At 32.1% G+C, this 15,908-nt stretch overlaps 2 protein-coding genes across 2 annotated transcripts; both read right to left on the bottom strand.

Moving 5' to 3' along the window:
* Positions 1 to 71: 71 nt before the first annotated feature.
* On the bottom strand, positions 72 to 3,842 carry LOC114385963 (uncharacterized protein At1g26090, chloroplastic). Its single transcript, XM_028345990.1, has 7 exons — positions 3,588 to 3,842; positions 2,378 to 2,521; positions 2,207 to 2,281; positions 1,900 to 2,090; positions 1,648 to 1,819; positions 1,145 to 1,564; positions 72 to 469 (listed from the first exon to the last, which is right to left on the bottom strand). Exons 1-7 carry the CDS (start codon positions 3,777 to 3,779, stop codon positions 338 to 340), a joined length of 1,326 nt encoding a protein of 441 aa, XP_028201791.1. The 5' UTR covers positions 3,780 to 3,842; the 3' UTR covers positions 72 to 337.
* A 4,252-nt stretch (positions 3,843 to 8,094) lies between these two features.
* LOC114385980 (coiled-coil domain-containing protein 130-like) lies at positions 8,095 to 11,426 on the bottom strand. The gene is made up of 7 exons (XM_028346004.1): positions 11,270 to 11,426; positions 10,658 to 10,720; positions 10,490 to 10,569; positions 9,748 to 9,856; positions 9,300 to 9,459; positions 8,881 to 9,044; positions 8,095 to 8,723 (listed from the first exon to the last, which is right to left on the bottom strand). Exons 1-7 carry the CDS (start codon positions 11,270 to 11,272, stop codon positions 8,382 to 8,384), a joined length of 921 nt encoding a protein of 306 aa, XP_028201805.1. The 5' UTR covers positions 11,273 to 11,426; the 3' UTR covers positions 8,095 to 8,381.
* Positions 11,427 to 15,908: the final 4,482 nt, after the last annotated feature.

Here is a 15,908-nt window from a genome sequence, read left to right as displayed (position 1 = left end):
TACATGAGATTAATTTGTTCCGACAGTCGGAGGCCTATAATTACAAGATGTAAAATTCAAAGCAGAGGGAATAAAAAAAAAGAGACTTATTTCCTGCACCAGCATAAAACAGAACAGGCATAAAACAGAATAGCAATAATGTGCTATTCTTGTTCCATTGCATAGTCACTGATGAAAGCAAGTGACACAAAAAATCAGGTGTAAGAAAAATTGCCTCTGCTGTAATGGGGTACCTCCCCATTCTACTTTTTTTACATTGAAAAAAAAATTGCCTCTGCCGAAACATTGATAATTATCAGCAAGCATAAAGGAAGAAAATAAAAAAAGAATAACAGGGTCACAGCAACGTAATAACAAGACTTCTGTCCCCAAATTTGGCTCCGCCAACCTTTCCTTGAATTTCTGGAGGCAAAGGAATGACACGTCTTTGGTCTCCTGCTTCTACCAACAGCTCAGATCCTCCCCTATACTGCATTTGGTTTTTTGAAGACAGACAGACAGAAAAAGCAATCAGCGCTCGATTAAGTTATGCAAATATAAAATGCAGAAACTTGCACTGTGTAGTAAGGGCAGAATTTGTTATAGAAAGAGAAGTACAATATAACACCGTATGACAAGTGTCAAACATAAATATCTGATACAACCAATAGGATTCAAACCATCGAATTCAACCAAAACATGAAAAGAAAAAAAAACGTTATATGATATTTAATGAAATGTGCAAAGTCCAAGAAGTAATTCCATCATCTATTGTGCAAGTTTCATAATTTATATACCAGGAAGTTGACCAAGACTTTTATGAATAACAAGATAGTGAAGACACTCTTCTCATCTACAAGGTCAAAGTTTTAAAAGACAAACTGGGTGCATAATGATGACTTGGGACGTTGCTTTATTCGATTTAAAGCCTATTTGGTTTACAACAATAATCAATTTCCCATACTGTCACACACATTACAATGTAAAATCTGTAGCCAAAATTAATTTGGACATACATCTCAATCACATTTAACAATTCAAAATCAATTTTGCTAAAATCTAAAACAAATGGACACCTAATTTTTTTCTCTTAAATTCTTTCAAAAGGAGTGGCATCAATATCATGGTTAAAAGAAATTCATAAAAACAGAAGGATGTTACATACTTGGTAAAGCTTGATCTCTGATTTGTCAAAACCTGGCATGAAGAGAGTAACCAATTTTCCTTTTTTATCAAATCTAACTGGTGATGGCATATCACCACCTTGACTTGATAGCGAATTAAGAAGATGCCTAGCATCTTCATTTCCGGTATCCAGTAGAACTCTGCTCCAATCTATAGAATTATTCATTGACAATCTTGAAATGGAAGCAGACGGCAAAGGAGAAAATTCTTTCTTTGCTCTTTCCAATGATTCTAAATTTTCTAGCTGAGAGGTGATTCCAAAAGCACCAGAAACCCGAGCACCAGTCTGAATTGTACACCCCCAATATCGTAAGGCAGAATTTATCGAAGTTGGATTGTTCGGATCCATCACAAGAAAGCAACCAAATTTCTTTGGGTTTGAGAAGGCAGAAGATCCTCTCTGGGCACAACACAATCAACAAACAAAATTACAGTTGTGTTAAAGGTATTATTTGATTATGTTAAAATGTTGTATACTCTTACCTCCAGCATTTGATCCAAAGTGTCCCATATTTCTGAACTCATTTTCCCATTGAAATAAGATCTGCTGCTACTTATTAACATGGCCTCATCCACAAGTCTCAGTAGTGAAGGAGCAGCCAATCTCCCAAGTTCAGTTTTCTCAGCCAAGGTGCGGAGATATTTCAAGTACAATCTACAAAATCACGATATCAAACCAAAGGCAATGATAAGGGTATGCATGTGAGTGTAAGTGGTAAGTGCAATTCCAATAACCTTGCTTTACTGCTTGCACCTATGATCCGCAGGGTTTCCTCACTGCTAATACCATCATATATTATTAGGTCAAATTTATCCTGTTGACTCTTTGATGCTGCAATCCCCAAAAATCCTACAAGCCTCTCAAGCGCAAGTACCAAAAAGATAGAGTCCATCCCAGGCAAAATGCCAAGTTCTTCTCCAACAATCTATTATATGACAAAGAAAAGAGGACAGATCCCTATTATAAAAACTATATCAAGGGAATATATGTCCATCATAAATATAGATAAAATAAGATATTGAAAGCATATTACATACCCACCCCTCCAAGTGTGCCCTGAGTCATATTGAGTTGGGCATCTGCTTGCTTCAGAAGTTTTAAAGGTTCAAGAAGCATCTGCACTTGTAGATCAATACAGAAATTCTTTAGACACCAAGTGAAATAACAGAATGTGTTTATAGATAGGAAGGAAAAGGAAAAAGCAATACACACTTTGGTTGTTTCCAACCTAACAGCAGAAAGGTTCTTGCCACATGTGACATGGGAAGTTCCAATCTTACAATTGAGAAGATAGTCAGCAGTCGTGTCTTGGCCATGTATTACCAAACATGTATTCAAACCAGCCATTGCATAATGCTGAAATTAAAGAAAAAAAAGTGAGATTAATTACTTTTTTTTATCAACAAAGGAATCGAACCTGGGTAGCAAGGGGTTTACAATAACTCACGGACACTACTCAACCAACTAAATTAGACACCCTTGAGTTAATCAATCAATGTTCTCAGAACCAGACCAGTCATCAAACCGGTGAAGACACTGGTTCAAGGGTTAATGGTTCAACCGGAATTGAACCAATTTTAATAAAATATATATTTTTTAATATTTTAATATAATATCCTAGTAATATTGAACAAAAATAACATAATGCGCATAAATTGATAATAATAAAAAGTAAACTTCACTTAAAAGTGTCATAAGTAATAATATTTCTTTCTTTTTAACCAAGAGGATGTTGTTTTGAAAGTAAAAAAAAAAAAGGTTTTAAGCAAAACCAGTTAAACCATCGGGTCTACCAGTTCTCGATTGGTTCAACGGTTTTTAGCCGGTTTTATGATGCACTGGTTTTCATGAAGCATTGGACCCAACGCGTGACCGGTTCTTGAACCTGCTGAAATGGCCGGTCCGGTTTTCAAAACAGTGAGATTAATTACTTTTCTACTGTTGAACTTGATAATTATAAAAAAAAAAAAAAAAAAAAACCCTTATTTTGATATGCTTCAAAAGAAACTTATAGCAAAAACGAGCTTATAAAAGTTATTTTTATAGCTTTAAATAAGCTTATTAGTAGACAATGTTCCAAGTTCAAAGCACACCCTATTCATCTTTGTTTTTCTTTTTCGGTTCCTTTTTCTTTTCAATTTTCAGCTCAGAAAGAAACTTTCATAAATAAAATGCACATAAGCACATTCACATAGCAATCAATCCAATTGCAATCTTCAATCTCAAAGATGCCAACTTTTTAGATAAACACTTCTTTCTCTCTTGCTCGGCAATAAACACTTCACTCTTGCACATGTACAAAAGACCTATTTTTTTTCTTTTTCTAAGTACATTGAGATAATAGAAAAAAAAAACATATTTCACAGTTGGAAATGTGACACGAATTTGCATTCGTAATTGTAATTGAAGGTGAAAAAGGTACCTGAGCCGCGAGAATAGCGGCAGTGGTTTTGCCAGAGCCACCTTTGCCGAGAAAAGTGAGCAATTTGGTTGCTGAAGAAGTGGCGCCGCCCTCGGAAGAAGCCGCCGCCGCCACGACCAGACGCGGTTTTGAGGAACGAGAAATGGGGGTTCCGATAAGAAGCGGAAACGAGAAAGATGAAGTCGTGCCCATCGATTACGATTTTCTCAGTTATTTCTCAAGAATAGTGCAGAGGCTAACCACACACATGACACATGTATTTTTATTTATTTTTATCTATAAAAATTAAACAGGATAACAATTCTTACATAACACTCATATATCAAGTAACTCAGCTTATCTTTGGTGACATATGTATCCTTCTCCCAGTCAAGCAAGGACTTTTTTTACAAAATTAGGTAGAAATAAAAATCTATTTAGTAATATGTGTAGTATGGAAATTAATTATATGGTATGAATAATTTTATTTTATTACATTAGTTATATATTTAATTGATGCAAAAAAGTTATTTTTCACACTGTTCATATTAATAACCGGTGTAAAAAGTTATTTTTTACATAAGTTATAAATACCATTCATATAAAAACCCAATTGTTCATAGCACATAAATAGTTTTCATACTACATCTAACTTTTATGTAAATAGTTTTTTATTTTCATCTATTTTGTAAAAATAAATAAATCCCAAGCAAGTGTGAATGCATAGGATATGAGATAGGTCTCGGAGGTTACAGTGATAATAACATGATAAATAACCATTTTGGTGGGGGAGATAAGTTAGTAACAATTTAGTCTTTGAAAGAAAGAATAAAAATTGTAAAAAGTTTGACCTTGTGTTCTATTATTAAGATTTTTGAAATCATTTTATCATTAATTTATAATGTTAAGAATTTAATTGACATTAAGTTATATTTTTTGAGAATTAATAGGTTACGTTAAGTTATGTGACATAACATAATTATTGTATTTTTTTACATATTTAGAAATCAAAATGCTCATTTATCTAATAATAATAATAATATCAAATTACATTAACATCCTTTTTTCCAAATTAGATATGAATTTTGTAACATTTGACTTTGTACCACTGAAAGATTGGACTAAATACTTAAAAAAATAGTTCAAAAATGAAATGAATGTTGGGATAATTGATTTATATTTTCTCTTTGTTTAAATGTTTAGAGTACATAACACATAATCCCCTAATGTTTCCATTTATTACACACGAAAACTTCCATTTTGTAACCTACAAAAAAAATTCTATTTATTGCCTTGTACAACTTCAAGTCCCCTCCCCTCCACCCACACCCCATTGGTATTATGTGTATGATATCCTTTGTTATTTTTTGTTTGTTTGTTTGTTTATTTTAGTCTATATAACTGTTACTGATAATTGTTATGCATTAGTAATTTGAATATTTAAATCACATAACAATTATCTAATTTTTCTCTTTTTTTATTGTTCTTTCGTGTTAAAACATTAAGAATTTAGCTTCTTCTGAGTTTTTATCCAGTAGATGTTAAAATTAGTTAATTTATAGTGTTTTTTGTTGTATTTTTTTTGTAAAATTATACAACAGGAGGCTTGGAAGAGGGTTGAAGAACTGCGCTCTGAGCGTCAACAATCGCTTAGTGCAAGAAGCCAACTTGGAGGTCAAGCTTAGCGCGTCTTTGGAGGCTCAGCGCGGATCTAGAGCTTAACGCACATTTGGCGGCTTAGCGCACGATCACTTATGGCAGCAAAACTTTGCATGTCGCTTAGCGCGCAGTGTAGGCTTAGCGTACAATCAATATCGAAAAACATAACTGTGCTGCGGAGAAAAAAGGGAGAAACCAAAAGAAAGCTTTTTTGGGACCAAATAAGGAGATAGGGCACGAGAGAAGATGGAGAACCCACTCAATTGGGGACCCTTTCTTCCATTTTCTTCCACACCTCTTGTTTCCTTTTTGTATTATTAATTTTCTCATGACAATGAGAGGTTAAACCATTCACTGTTGGAAGCTCAACAACCAAACACTCTTGATATAATGATTTTAACTATCTATTTAATGATATTTTGATATTATTGTGTCTTTTCTATGCTTAATATCATGTTTATGGTTTGACCACCCATGCTCATATAGTGTTATCGGATTTATGCATTGGAAAATGTTTATCTCCTAAGAACTTGAAAAGAACATCTAGGTAATTCATGTCTAAGGATAAAATGGTATTATTTAGCCTTATTTATGCATCTTTATTATTAAAGCAAATTATTTGATATAGCTCTTAAGGGATTAGGAGTGAAATTAGGTAATTTATGTTTTTTTACACAAGGGATCATGGTTAGGGTAGATTAGCGGATGAAGGTAATAATCGAAATAATGTTAAATAGTGAAAAATTCTTAATGTTGCATCAAGAGTAATTTCGATAGGCTGAGTCCCAATAGGTTTCGTAATTCTACTTCAACCAACAACTCACCCCTCGAGTGTTTGTGTTCTATCTCTTTAATGTGCTATGCTTAATTATCTTTATTTATGTTGAATTTTACATTATGTATCATTATTTGACCAATATTTAATTTAATTCATTAATTGTTTAAAATTGGATATATACAAACTCTAAGTACAGTCAAAGTCCCTGTGGACTTGATACTCGATCTTATCATTTTAAAATACTACTTGGATGAATTGATACATTTGCTAAAGAGTTAGCAGTTAGGTGATAACTTAATTGATGATGTAATAACAAATTAATAATTAAATCATTTATTATGTCATCAAGGAGTCCAATGAAATAGTCATGCATATTTTTTTGTTAACTATGCTTTTAATTGCTTATCAATTTACTTGACGTCATCAACAATTCTTAATAGATGAGAAATTAAAAATATAATTTATCCAAAAAATAAAATGCCCTGATGATGTGGCAAGTTACTAGGCTACCATTTTCATTGTTACAACATCTATTACTATTGTTACTTGACAATAAAGACTAAAACTAAATATAAAAAATTAACACAGGGATATTAAGTGTAATTTGCAACCAAAAAAACATAAGGGGAGGAGTGCCCGATATTATACGAGATAATAAATTAGGGAATTTTTTGTAGGGTTACAGAACAGAGGGATATTGGATGTAATAAGAGAAACCTTAGAGGGTAGTGTAATATATAAAGGGTGTTCATGTAACATTAAGGGGTAGTGTTATATATAAAGGATGCTCATGTAACATTCTGGGTGCTAACTAGGACAGAGAGTGGTCATTGGTGCAAAAGTGATAAAACATGAACAAGAAGCGACTCCTAGAAAGCTTCTAATAAGAGGGATACATGAATGAAATGAATACACATTAGAATGAGAAGGATCAAAAGCTATGTAAGTATGAGATTATACAATAGATGATGACTTAAAAGAATAAACTAGTATACCTATACCAATAAGATGCATTTACTTTTCAATTAAATGTGCTTAACTTGAAGCAATTTCAAAATGAGTGACCTTTTAGAAAGTTTTTCAAAAAGTGTGTCTGGAGACAAAGAAAGCTAAAAAGTTGTGTTAGTTTTCATGAAAGCGGTCAATTGTCACAATAGTGTGTCAAACTTTGCATGCATTAAATGAAGACCGAGAATAGAAAGATTTTAAGGGCTTGGAAAATCTAGGAGTGACTTAAAGTTAAAGAACACTTGAGTTTGACAATCTTGAGATGAGATTGTTGTTGGTTGTACTCAAAAGTGACATTGAGAATACTTGAGAAATCATTTTGGTTAGTGAAATTTTTCCAAGGTTGAAGGAGAATTAAATGCACCTCAGATTAAACATATCAATGTAAAGATTTTATATTTTTATTTGTTTTATCCTTGATGTTTTCCTTGCATGAAATCATTTTAGATTTATTTTAAAAACTGTGTTGTGAGAATATACCAAAAATTGACAAGCAAACAATACTTTAAATTCCCATTCTTTACCTAAGTTTTCAGAAATTATTATGAAATTGAAATATGAAAAAAAAAATTAAGTGTAAAAGTAAAAAATAGATTAAAGTTTATGGTGTAAGATTAACCTCTGAAGAAAAAATTACTTAAAATAAAATTGAATATTTTGATTGGTAAGTTTTATATAGGAGTTTAAAACAATTAAATGCAATTTACGAATATTTTAAATAAAAAATAAGAATATAAAACTTTTAAATAAATAAACTAATATAATAATCAGATTTACTTAATTTTCAAACTAAAAAGACTTCATTAATTAAAAAATCACACATAAATATAAACTAAAAGGATAAAAAAAATACTTAAGTTACTTTTTAAATCCAATCACATATATAACTATTTAAGGCTTAAGCTCGCCCATCAGCTTTATTTTTATTCCACCAGCAATCCAACATCATAGCATGTTTCTTCACTTTGTTTAAAAATGCTAACTGTCACGGCCATAAGCCTCGATTTCTAATGTAACATACAAGGAATGAAACACTCGACCGTGGTGGCCATCAAAATTTGGACGCCATATTACAATTCTAGCTAAAACAAATTACCAATATATATTAAGGTGAAGAGGAAACAAGCTTTCTTAGTCTGTGTGTAACTGCTTCCATTAACATACATGGTTGACAACCGAAAACATAATATAAAATTACCATAAAAAATATAATTACTTCCATTAACAAATTCATGCATGGTTCACAACCGAAAACATAATACAAAGTTATCACACAAAAGCAACTTTTTATGTACAAAATTCCAATGCCAATTGCCACCAAGGTTGTCAATGACCAGTGCTAACCAATGTCACAGACATGTTTCAGCTTTCTAACGTCTCATAGTTCCCTTTTGCTTGGTTGAAGACTGTGACCATGATGATGGCTTTACCCTACCAGCTAGAAGGTTGGATGCTGAAGTGGCACAAATTTTTCTTCGTTTTGACTCTAGCTCTTGTTTTCTCTTGTCAGATATCGAATAGCTAGAGACTCCAGAGAAGATAGATTCAGAATTGATCAATGCCCTCTTGTCCTTCCTATTTCTCTCAAACTTAGCTGGAAATTTCACTGATTTTGCCGTGGCAGAATCTTGTTCAGTAGCTGGAAGAAGTCTTATGCCAAGGCCTCTTTTCTTGGAAGCATTTTCTTCTTGAGCAACTCTTTTCTTTTGACCCTGAGAAAATGGAAAAGCATTAACAAATATTTCTTTTCTTTAGAGCTGGATGAAAATATTATGTACAAAAAGAAACAATATACTCAAGGATGAAAATGGAAAAGCCAAAGAAAAACAAAAATAAACAAGGACAAATATCATTAGCAAAGGAGCATACTCTAAGTTGGGCACGGAGAGTCTTATTAAGAGAATAGTCATCTGAATGCCTTGCATCAGACTGCCTCTGGAGACGTACGATCACTGGTTCAGCTTCCTTCTTTTTCTTCAAGTCTTCTTCCTGGTGTTCAAGGCGGTAAAATGGATCTGCAAGCTTACCCTTCTCTAAAATGAAATAAATTAAAAATTGAAGAAGATAGTTAGCCAACAATAACCACAACATTTCAGTTAGCTGCACATGGTCAGACGCAAAAGGAAAACACTAGTATAGCACTAGATATAACAGGAAATAAATTCAATCCATGGAAACAGCTGTTGGCCCCTAGAGTCTGATAGCATGATTGGCAACTGCATGTAATAATATATTAATAGCTAGGGGAAGAAAACACAAACTGCCAAAAAAAATTCGCTAATACACACCTTCATCAGCAGGCAATTCAAAAGTTTCGGCATCCTCAATATCAAAATCTTCTGTTTTTTTCTGGGCACCACTAATAATGACATACTCGCAATTCTTAGGATCAGTCTGAATGACAATCTCTTGTTTACAGCAGGCAGATTTCATAGTGAAGCTCCATATCTGAAGGACCAATAAACATTTGTTAGAAAATAGTGAACCAAACAAGTTAGGTTGAACACTATTGGAGGATGTACCAAGATAAAGTTATGTATAAGAAAACAAGGTATAAGGCATCCTACTCCCACGTAATAGTGGCAAACTGAACCGATATAGTTATTTGTATGCATTTGCCTAGGCTTCTAAGACTTAAATGAGGTTCCCCCATTAAATACCAAAATAATACAATTAATCCCTTCCACTGAAAAAATAATTTAAATTCAGATGCATTTGCAGTAAACCTCATCATACCTTTGTTGAGTAATAATTCCCGACTTGTTTTTTCTCTGCATTGAACCGGACACCCTTTGCAATCATTGAATTGCATCCTCCACACCATATATTAAAAGGCATCTCAAACCTGAAAGTAGTTTAGTTAAGTAATATGAAATTAAACTTTAAAAGAGAAATAATTTTAGCATGGCATTCTAGGAAAACCAATTTAAATTCAGTTGGAAGAATGAGACATCTCAACTCAAGAGTCAAGAAAATTTTTCCTAGCTTCCATATACATCAGTTTAGGCATCTTAGAGCTGTCATACAAACTTATGATTACATGGGTCTTCCCCATCCCCTTTCTGATCTAAGAGGGATCTCAATTTTTACAACCTTAATTGTTGTATAAATAATCTATTCTGAAACCAAGCACTTATTATAAACATGAAAAAATAAATCTGCAAGAACAGGTTCAAGCATGAAAAAATTTATATAGATTCAGTTCAATCATAAGCGGTCATTAGAATATACTCAGAATTCATAACATCTATCAAAATACTTTCAATTTTGATCTTTATACACCTGATAATCTGTAGTTTGTCATGTACTTGATACACAATAAACATCAATTACTAAACAGGCTCATCATTCACATTCATTAATCATTCCATCTTCCAGACAATAGAATTTCACATAACATGATAACATTGGGATCCCTTATTAGAAAAAGGTAAACAGTTAACATGATTTAATGGTTACTGTAGCTACTGCTGATTACCTTATAATCAGGATACCCTGATCTAATTTTCTCGCCCTCTCTCGCAAGGCATGTTGACCATGAAACTTGTTCAGCGAACCCTGAAAAGGAAGACAAAGTATAAGTCTCTTGATACTAAACAATTTTTGGGCTATAGCAGAGCTTAACGATGCCTTTATGCAAACATACCTGATTCGGTTCCCATTCTGGGGGATAGTAAAAGTTGTCTGCTCTAGCAGCCGCAAGTGAAGACTGCAAAAATACAGTCAGACCAAGCTCAGTATATCAGGAAATTAACAAGTAGACACCAAATAAGCAAATACAACACAGGCACCAAGAATCCCTCTTAAGCCAAAAGAAAGATTTAATACAGAAATCATTAAGCCAGAACCAACCAAACAAACCAATTGCCTTACAAAAACAGAATCCCATAGTTTCTTCTCAAGGAAAACAGTTCTATCAGAATTCAATACATATACATAGCAAAATACACATATTAGACACAAACATGTTCTATCAAATCTTCATACATAGCTTACCATTATGAATATACCTATTCTTTTCCCCTTTTACGAAATTCCACCACAACAAAGAAGGATTTTCAACATACGATTTGAATTTACTGCTAATAACATCGTCCAACAATTCGAAACGACAGGAATAAATACAAACACTAAAACCTAATCAAAACAGAAAACACAGAATTGAATCTGCAAATTAAGAAGCATAGGATAGAAAAAAACCCTAATCGTGATCGTTCAATCATCAAACGTAGAAAGAAAAAATAAAAAAAATTCGTACCATTGTTGTTTATCTTCGTCAAAGATTGAGAAGCTTTTCCCACAGAATCTAAGATTCTTCACTGATTCAGAAATTTTGGATCTAAATGAAATTTGAAGCGAAAAGATACTATTGTTTAGAAAGAGGGTTTCGCGCAATCTTCGGGTCTGCTAATGTCCTTGACCCCATTATATAACATATTTCATAAAATCAAATGGATTTTGAAAAAAATAATAAATTAAGTATTTAATATATTTTTAATATAAATTTATATAAATGTATATTTTTCTATATATAAAAGACATAATTTTTTAAGTTTTACTTTTCAAATGTTATAATGGAAATAATATTTTAAGGTGATATTTCATTTCCAAAAATCCTAAAAATAAAATAAAGTCAAATGGACTTTGCAAAAAAATTAATAAAGGCTTTAATGTATTTTTAAAATAGAATCATATAAATGTGTAAATATGAAAAATAATTTATATAAAATCCATAATTTTTTTAACTTTTACTTCAAATGTTCTAATGGAAATAATATTTTAAGCTTTTTTCACTTTCCAAAAATCTTAAAATAAAATTTTCATTAAATAATTGATAACAAAATTTATTTATGTATTTTTACTTGAATAAGAAAAATTATTCTAAAAAACAATAAAATTTAAAAAGAAAAAAATGTTTAAGAAAATTAAAGTTCTTATAGTATTATAAATTAAATATTTGGCTTTTATAAATAATTTTATTTATTTTCCTTAAATTTTTTAAGTAGAAACAAAAGTTATAGAATACAAAGAAAGAGAAATAAAAATTATAATAATCAATATTTCAAAATATATGAAGTAGAAAAATAAGATTTCAATCGACGAATGCCTACAAATATAAACAATGTATTACTTTAATAAATACAAAAATCATAAAATTATTAAACATTTAATTTTTTAATAAAATAATAATAATTTATTTGAATTAGTTAATATTTTATATTTATAATATATATATTAAAAAAATTACCTAAAAATATTAATTAAACTCAATACTTTACTTTTTTTCTAAAGAAAATCCTTTACTTCTAAAAATTAAAAAATGTTTAATATAATCAATAAAAAAATTTACTATCAACAAGTTTTTTAAATATTAATGCATAATTTTATGTATTTATTTAATATAAACCTATCTCTATCTATCTTTCTATTTCTCCCTCTCTCTCTATATATAGACACACACACACACACACACATATATATATATATATATATATATATATATATATATATATAAATTTCCATAATTTTATTAAGTTTACTTTTTAAAAGGAAGTGATATTTTAAGGCAATTTTTTTACTTTCCAAAAAATCTTAAAGATAAATTCTCACTGAAATTTTATTTATTCCGTTACACTTAAAGAAAATATTACAATCAAAAACTTGTTGAAATTAAAATTCTTATTATATAATAAATTTAATTGTATTGAATAATTCAATATTTAAATTTTTTAGTCAAAACTATTAAAAATATTAGTTATTCTTAATAAATATTATTTTTTATAGGTTTTTTCCTAATAATTTTTAAAAAATAATTAATTCAATTAGTTAATATTTTATATTTTATAATATACAAAATAAGTCATTAGTGTTATTTAAATAAAAATATACAAATTAAAATTAACCATTTTTCGGAGTTAATGTTTTATTGCATATAAAATAAAACAAAAGAGTTTAATTCCTGAAATTGGAGAATATAACAAGTAAAGTCAATATTTGATTTTTATAAGTAAAAAAGAGCAAATTACGTAATTACTCCCTCAACTTTTATCAAATTACACATTATGTCATGCCTTTTTATTTTCCCATAATCACTAATCCATTTAAGTTTGAAAATATTACACTAATATCCTCTTATATGTTTGAAATAATTATATTAACACCCCTCAAATCTTACATTTAATGACATCATGTCAATGAGATAAAATTATTGAGTTTTATATGCTACTTTTGTTCCTTGTTATCTTCTCATTACATTTTCTTGTTGATAAGGTGCTGTATCATTGTTAGATATTTTGAAAGGTTATATTAGTGCTTACATGAACAATGAATTTGTTTTTGTCATTTTTGACCTAGTATCACCTTATCCTTGAACATATTTAAGGTATTATTTACTAGGGGTGTGCAGGTGGCCCAACTCGGCCCAAAATTGCACAAATAGAAAAAAGCTTAATTGTAAATTTTATTATTCAATTTTTATTATTTTACAAATTTTAACACTTAAGTTTTTGTTGCAAATTTTACTATCTAAATTTTTTATTTTTCTGTATTTTACCATCGCTAATTAAAGATGAACGATTTTGACATTTGATATTGGTTGTAACTATAATTGTTGTAGAAAAGTGACTTTTTAAATTGATTATAACTATAATCGATATAGAAAATCACTTTTTATGTCAATCATAATTACAAAAATTTAGAAAAATAACTTTTTACATAAGATAATGATAAAATACACAAAAATTAAAAAAATGAATGATAAAATTTGAGAAAAAATAAAAAATTAAATGATAAAATTCGTAGAAAAAAACTTGAATGATAAAATCTGCGAAATTATGAAAATTAAATAGTTAAATTCATAAAAATAAAATTTGAGTAAAATTCACAAAATGATGGAAATTTAGTGGTAAAATTTGTAATTAATCAAAAATAAATAAAAAAACCATTTCGGGTGACATAGAAATAACTAGCCTATTAGTCTGTGCACATAGGAAACCCAATCATACACCCTCCGCGTCTTGACTGTCCTGGTGACATAGAAATGACTAGCTATAGATTGATTAGTGAGTTTGACTTTGAGCACCTATATTACTAGAATCTTATTGCATTAACTAGCATGTTGATCGAATAAATGATCAAAATAGTCTCATGTCAATATATTTAAAAACATGTCTATTAGTCAACCAACCAAAGCCCAAATCATACTCACTCCTACTTCACTTCCTGTCTTGACTATTTAGAGACATAGAAATTAATAGCTATTTTGACTTTGACCACTTATATGGAACTAATCGATCTCCTTGTTTTAACTAGCCTGTCAACCAAGTAAACGGTCAAAATTGTCCCATACCACTTATATATTACATGTCCATTAGTCAATCAACCAAAAACCAAACAATTCACTTCTTGTCCTTTACAACGTTAGGTTTAGTTTCTCTTTCAGTGTGGTATTAGACCCTAAGAAACGTCACAAAAACTTCTCTCACGGTTAATAAGTTCAAAACCCAGAAAAGGCACTGCAATTGATTTTCTATGTTGCCATTTGAAATTAATAGATAATGTGTTGTTACGTGCAGGGACAAGCTAGCTGACTTCGAGGGTTAGTACCTCCAAAGAATAAGGGAGAAGAAGAACAATTCAAGGTAAAGGCAATATTCTTTTTTTTTTCCATAATCTGGATTACACCCATCACCATATATATAGAACTTGGCTGACATACTAGAATGTTCTTACAACAGAAATCCTAACAAATTATTAGTGCTAGGAGTGGTGGCAGACAACATATTTGATACACCCACTATCCTCATGCCAGCTGGACACCCCGGCTTCTTCCTCGTGTACATCCTTCTTGCTTCTTCCTCATGTACGCCCTTCTCCCTATCACTCCCAGCCCCATCAAAAACACCTTGTCCTCAAGGTGTTGGGGCTTCAACCATGGCTTCAAAATTTGAACCTGGATCCCAAATTAAAATGGGTGAAGAAATGAGCAGATGGAGGTTAGTGTTGAGCCATTTTGCGGTGTACAAGGTGAGGGGGAAGGAGTGGTCGAGCTCCTTTCCGCGACTGAAGTGCTTCTTGCGGACTCCGGGAATGGTGATTCCGCGGTGGTCGGAGGACATGTGAGGGTTGCTGTTGGCGATGAGGGAAACAATCACAATGTGAAGCGGACCCGGCAAGGTTGTGGGGAGCGGCTGTATGAGTGCGACCAATGGAGGTGACGGCAGAGGTGGTGACGGAGGTGGCGGTGGCGGTGGTGGCGGAGCCGGCGCTGGAGGTGGTGGCGGAGACGGAGTCTGCGAACGACATTCCAAAAGCTTCTCTTCCTGAAGGTGTAGTGCTATGTCGTCGGTCCGTGGTCCTTCTAAGTTGATCTTGTGATTATTTGCAGGAGCATCGTGGTGGGGGTGCGGAACTGGTATTGGGTTTGCATTTGAGATCGGAGTGGCAGGGGGAAAAAGGTTCAGGAGTTCATCTATCTTTAGATTCATGGAGTGCATGCTCTCGTCGAGACGAGTGAGGACAGCCTCGAGGTGAGTCAAGGATCCTTCGTGCTTGCTTGTGTCGAACATGGAAGGGAATAGGTGCTGCGGACATGGTTGCTGGTGGTTGGCTGTGTGGAAAGAATGACTAGGAAAGGGATGGTGGTAGTGGAAGGTGGAAGCTCCGTACGGAAAGTGGCAGCCATGGACAACCACCATGGAAGCTTCGTATGGTGGTTGTTGAAATGAAGGAGGGGTCCTCTCAGAATCGAACAAACTCAGGAACCATTGGCGGGTACTTTCAAAATCAATCCCAAGGAATTGAGTTGGATGTGCAAAGGGAGGAGGGGTGTGCAGCAACGAAGGTGTGTGGAAATGGCTATGGCAGCCATGGAAGGCGGCCATGGGCTCTCAACGAGA

The sequence above is a fragment of the Glycine soja genome, chromosome 2, assembly GCF_004193775.1.
Source record: "Glycine soja cultivar W05 chromosome 2, ASM419377v2, whole genome shotgun sequence".
In the NCBI taxonomy this organism is placed as follows: Eukaryota; Viridiplantae; Streptophyta; class Magnoliopsida; order Fabales; family Fabaceae; genus Glycine; species Glycine soja.
The sequence above is the reverse complement of the archived record's forward strand: the minus strand, read 5'-3'. Positions and strand labels throughout refer to the sequence as shown.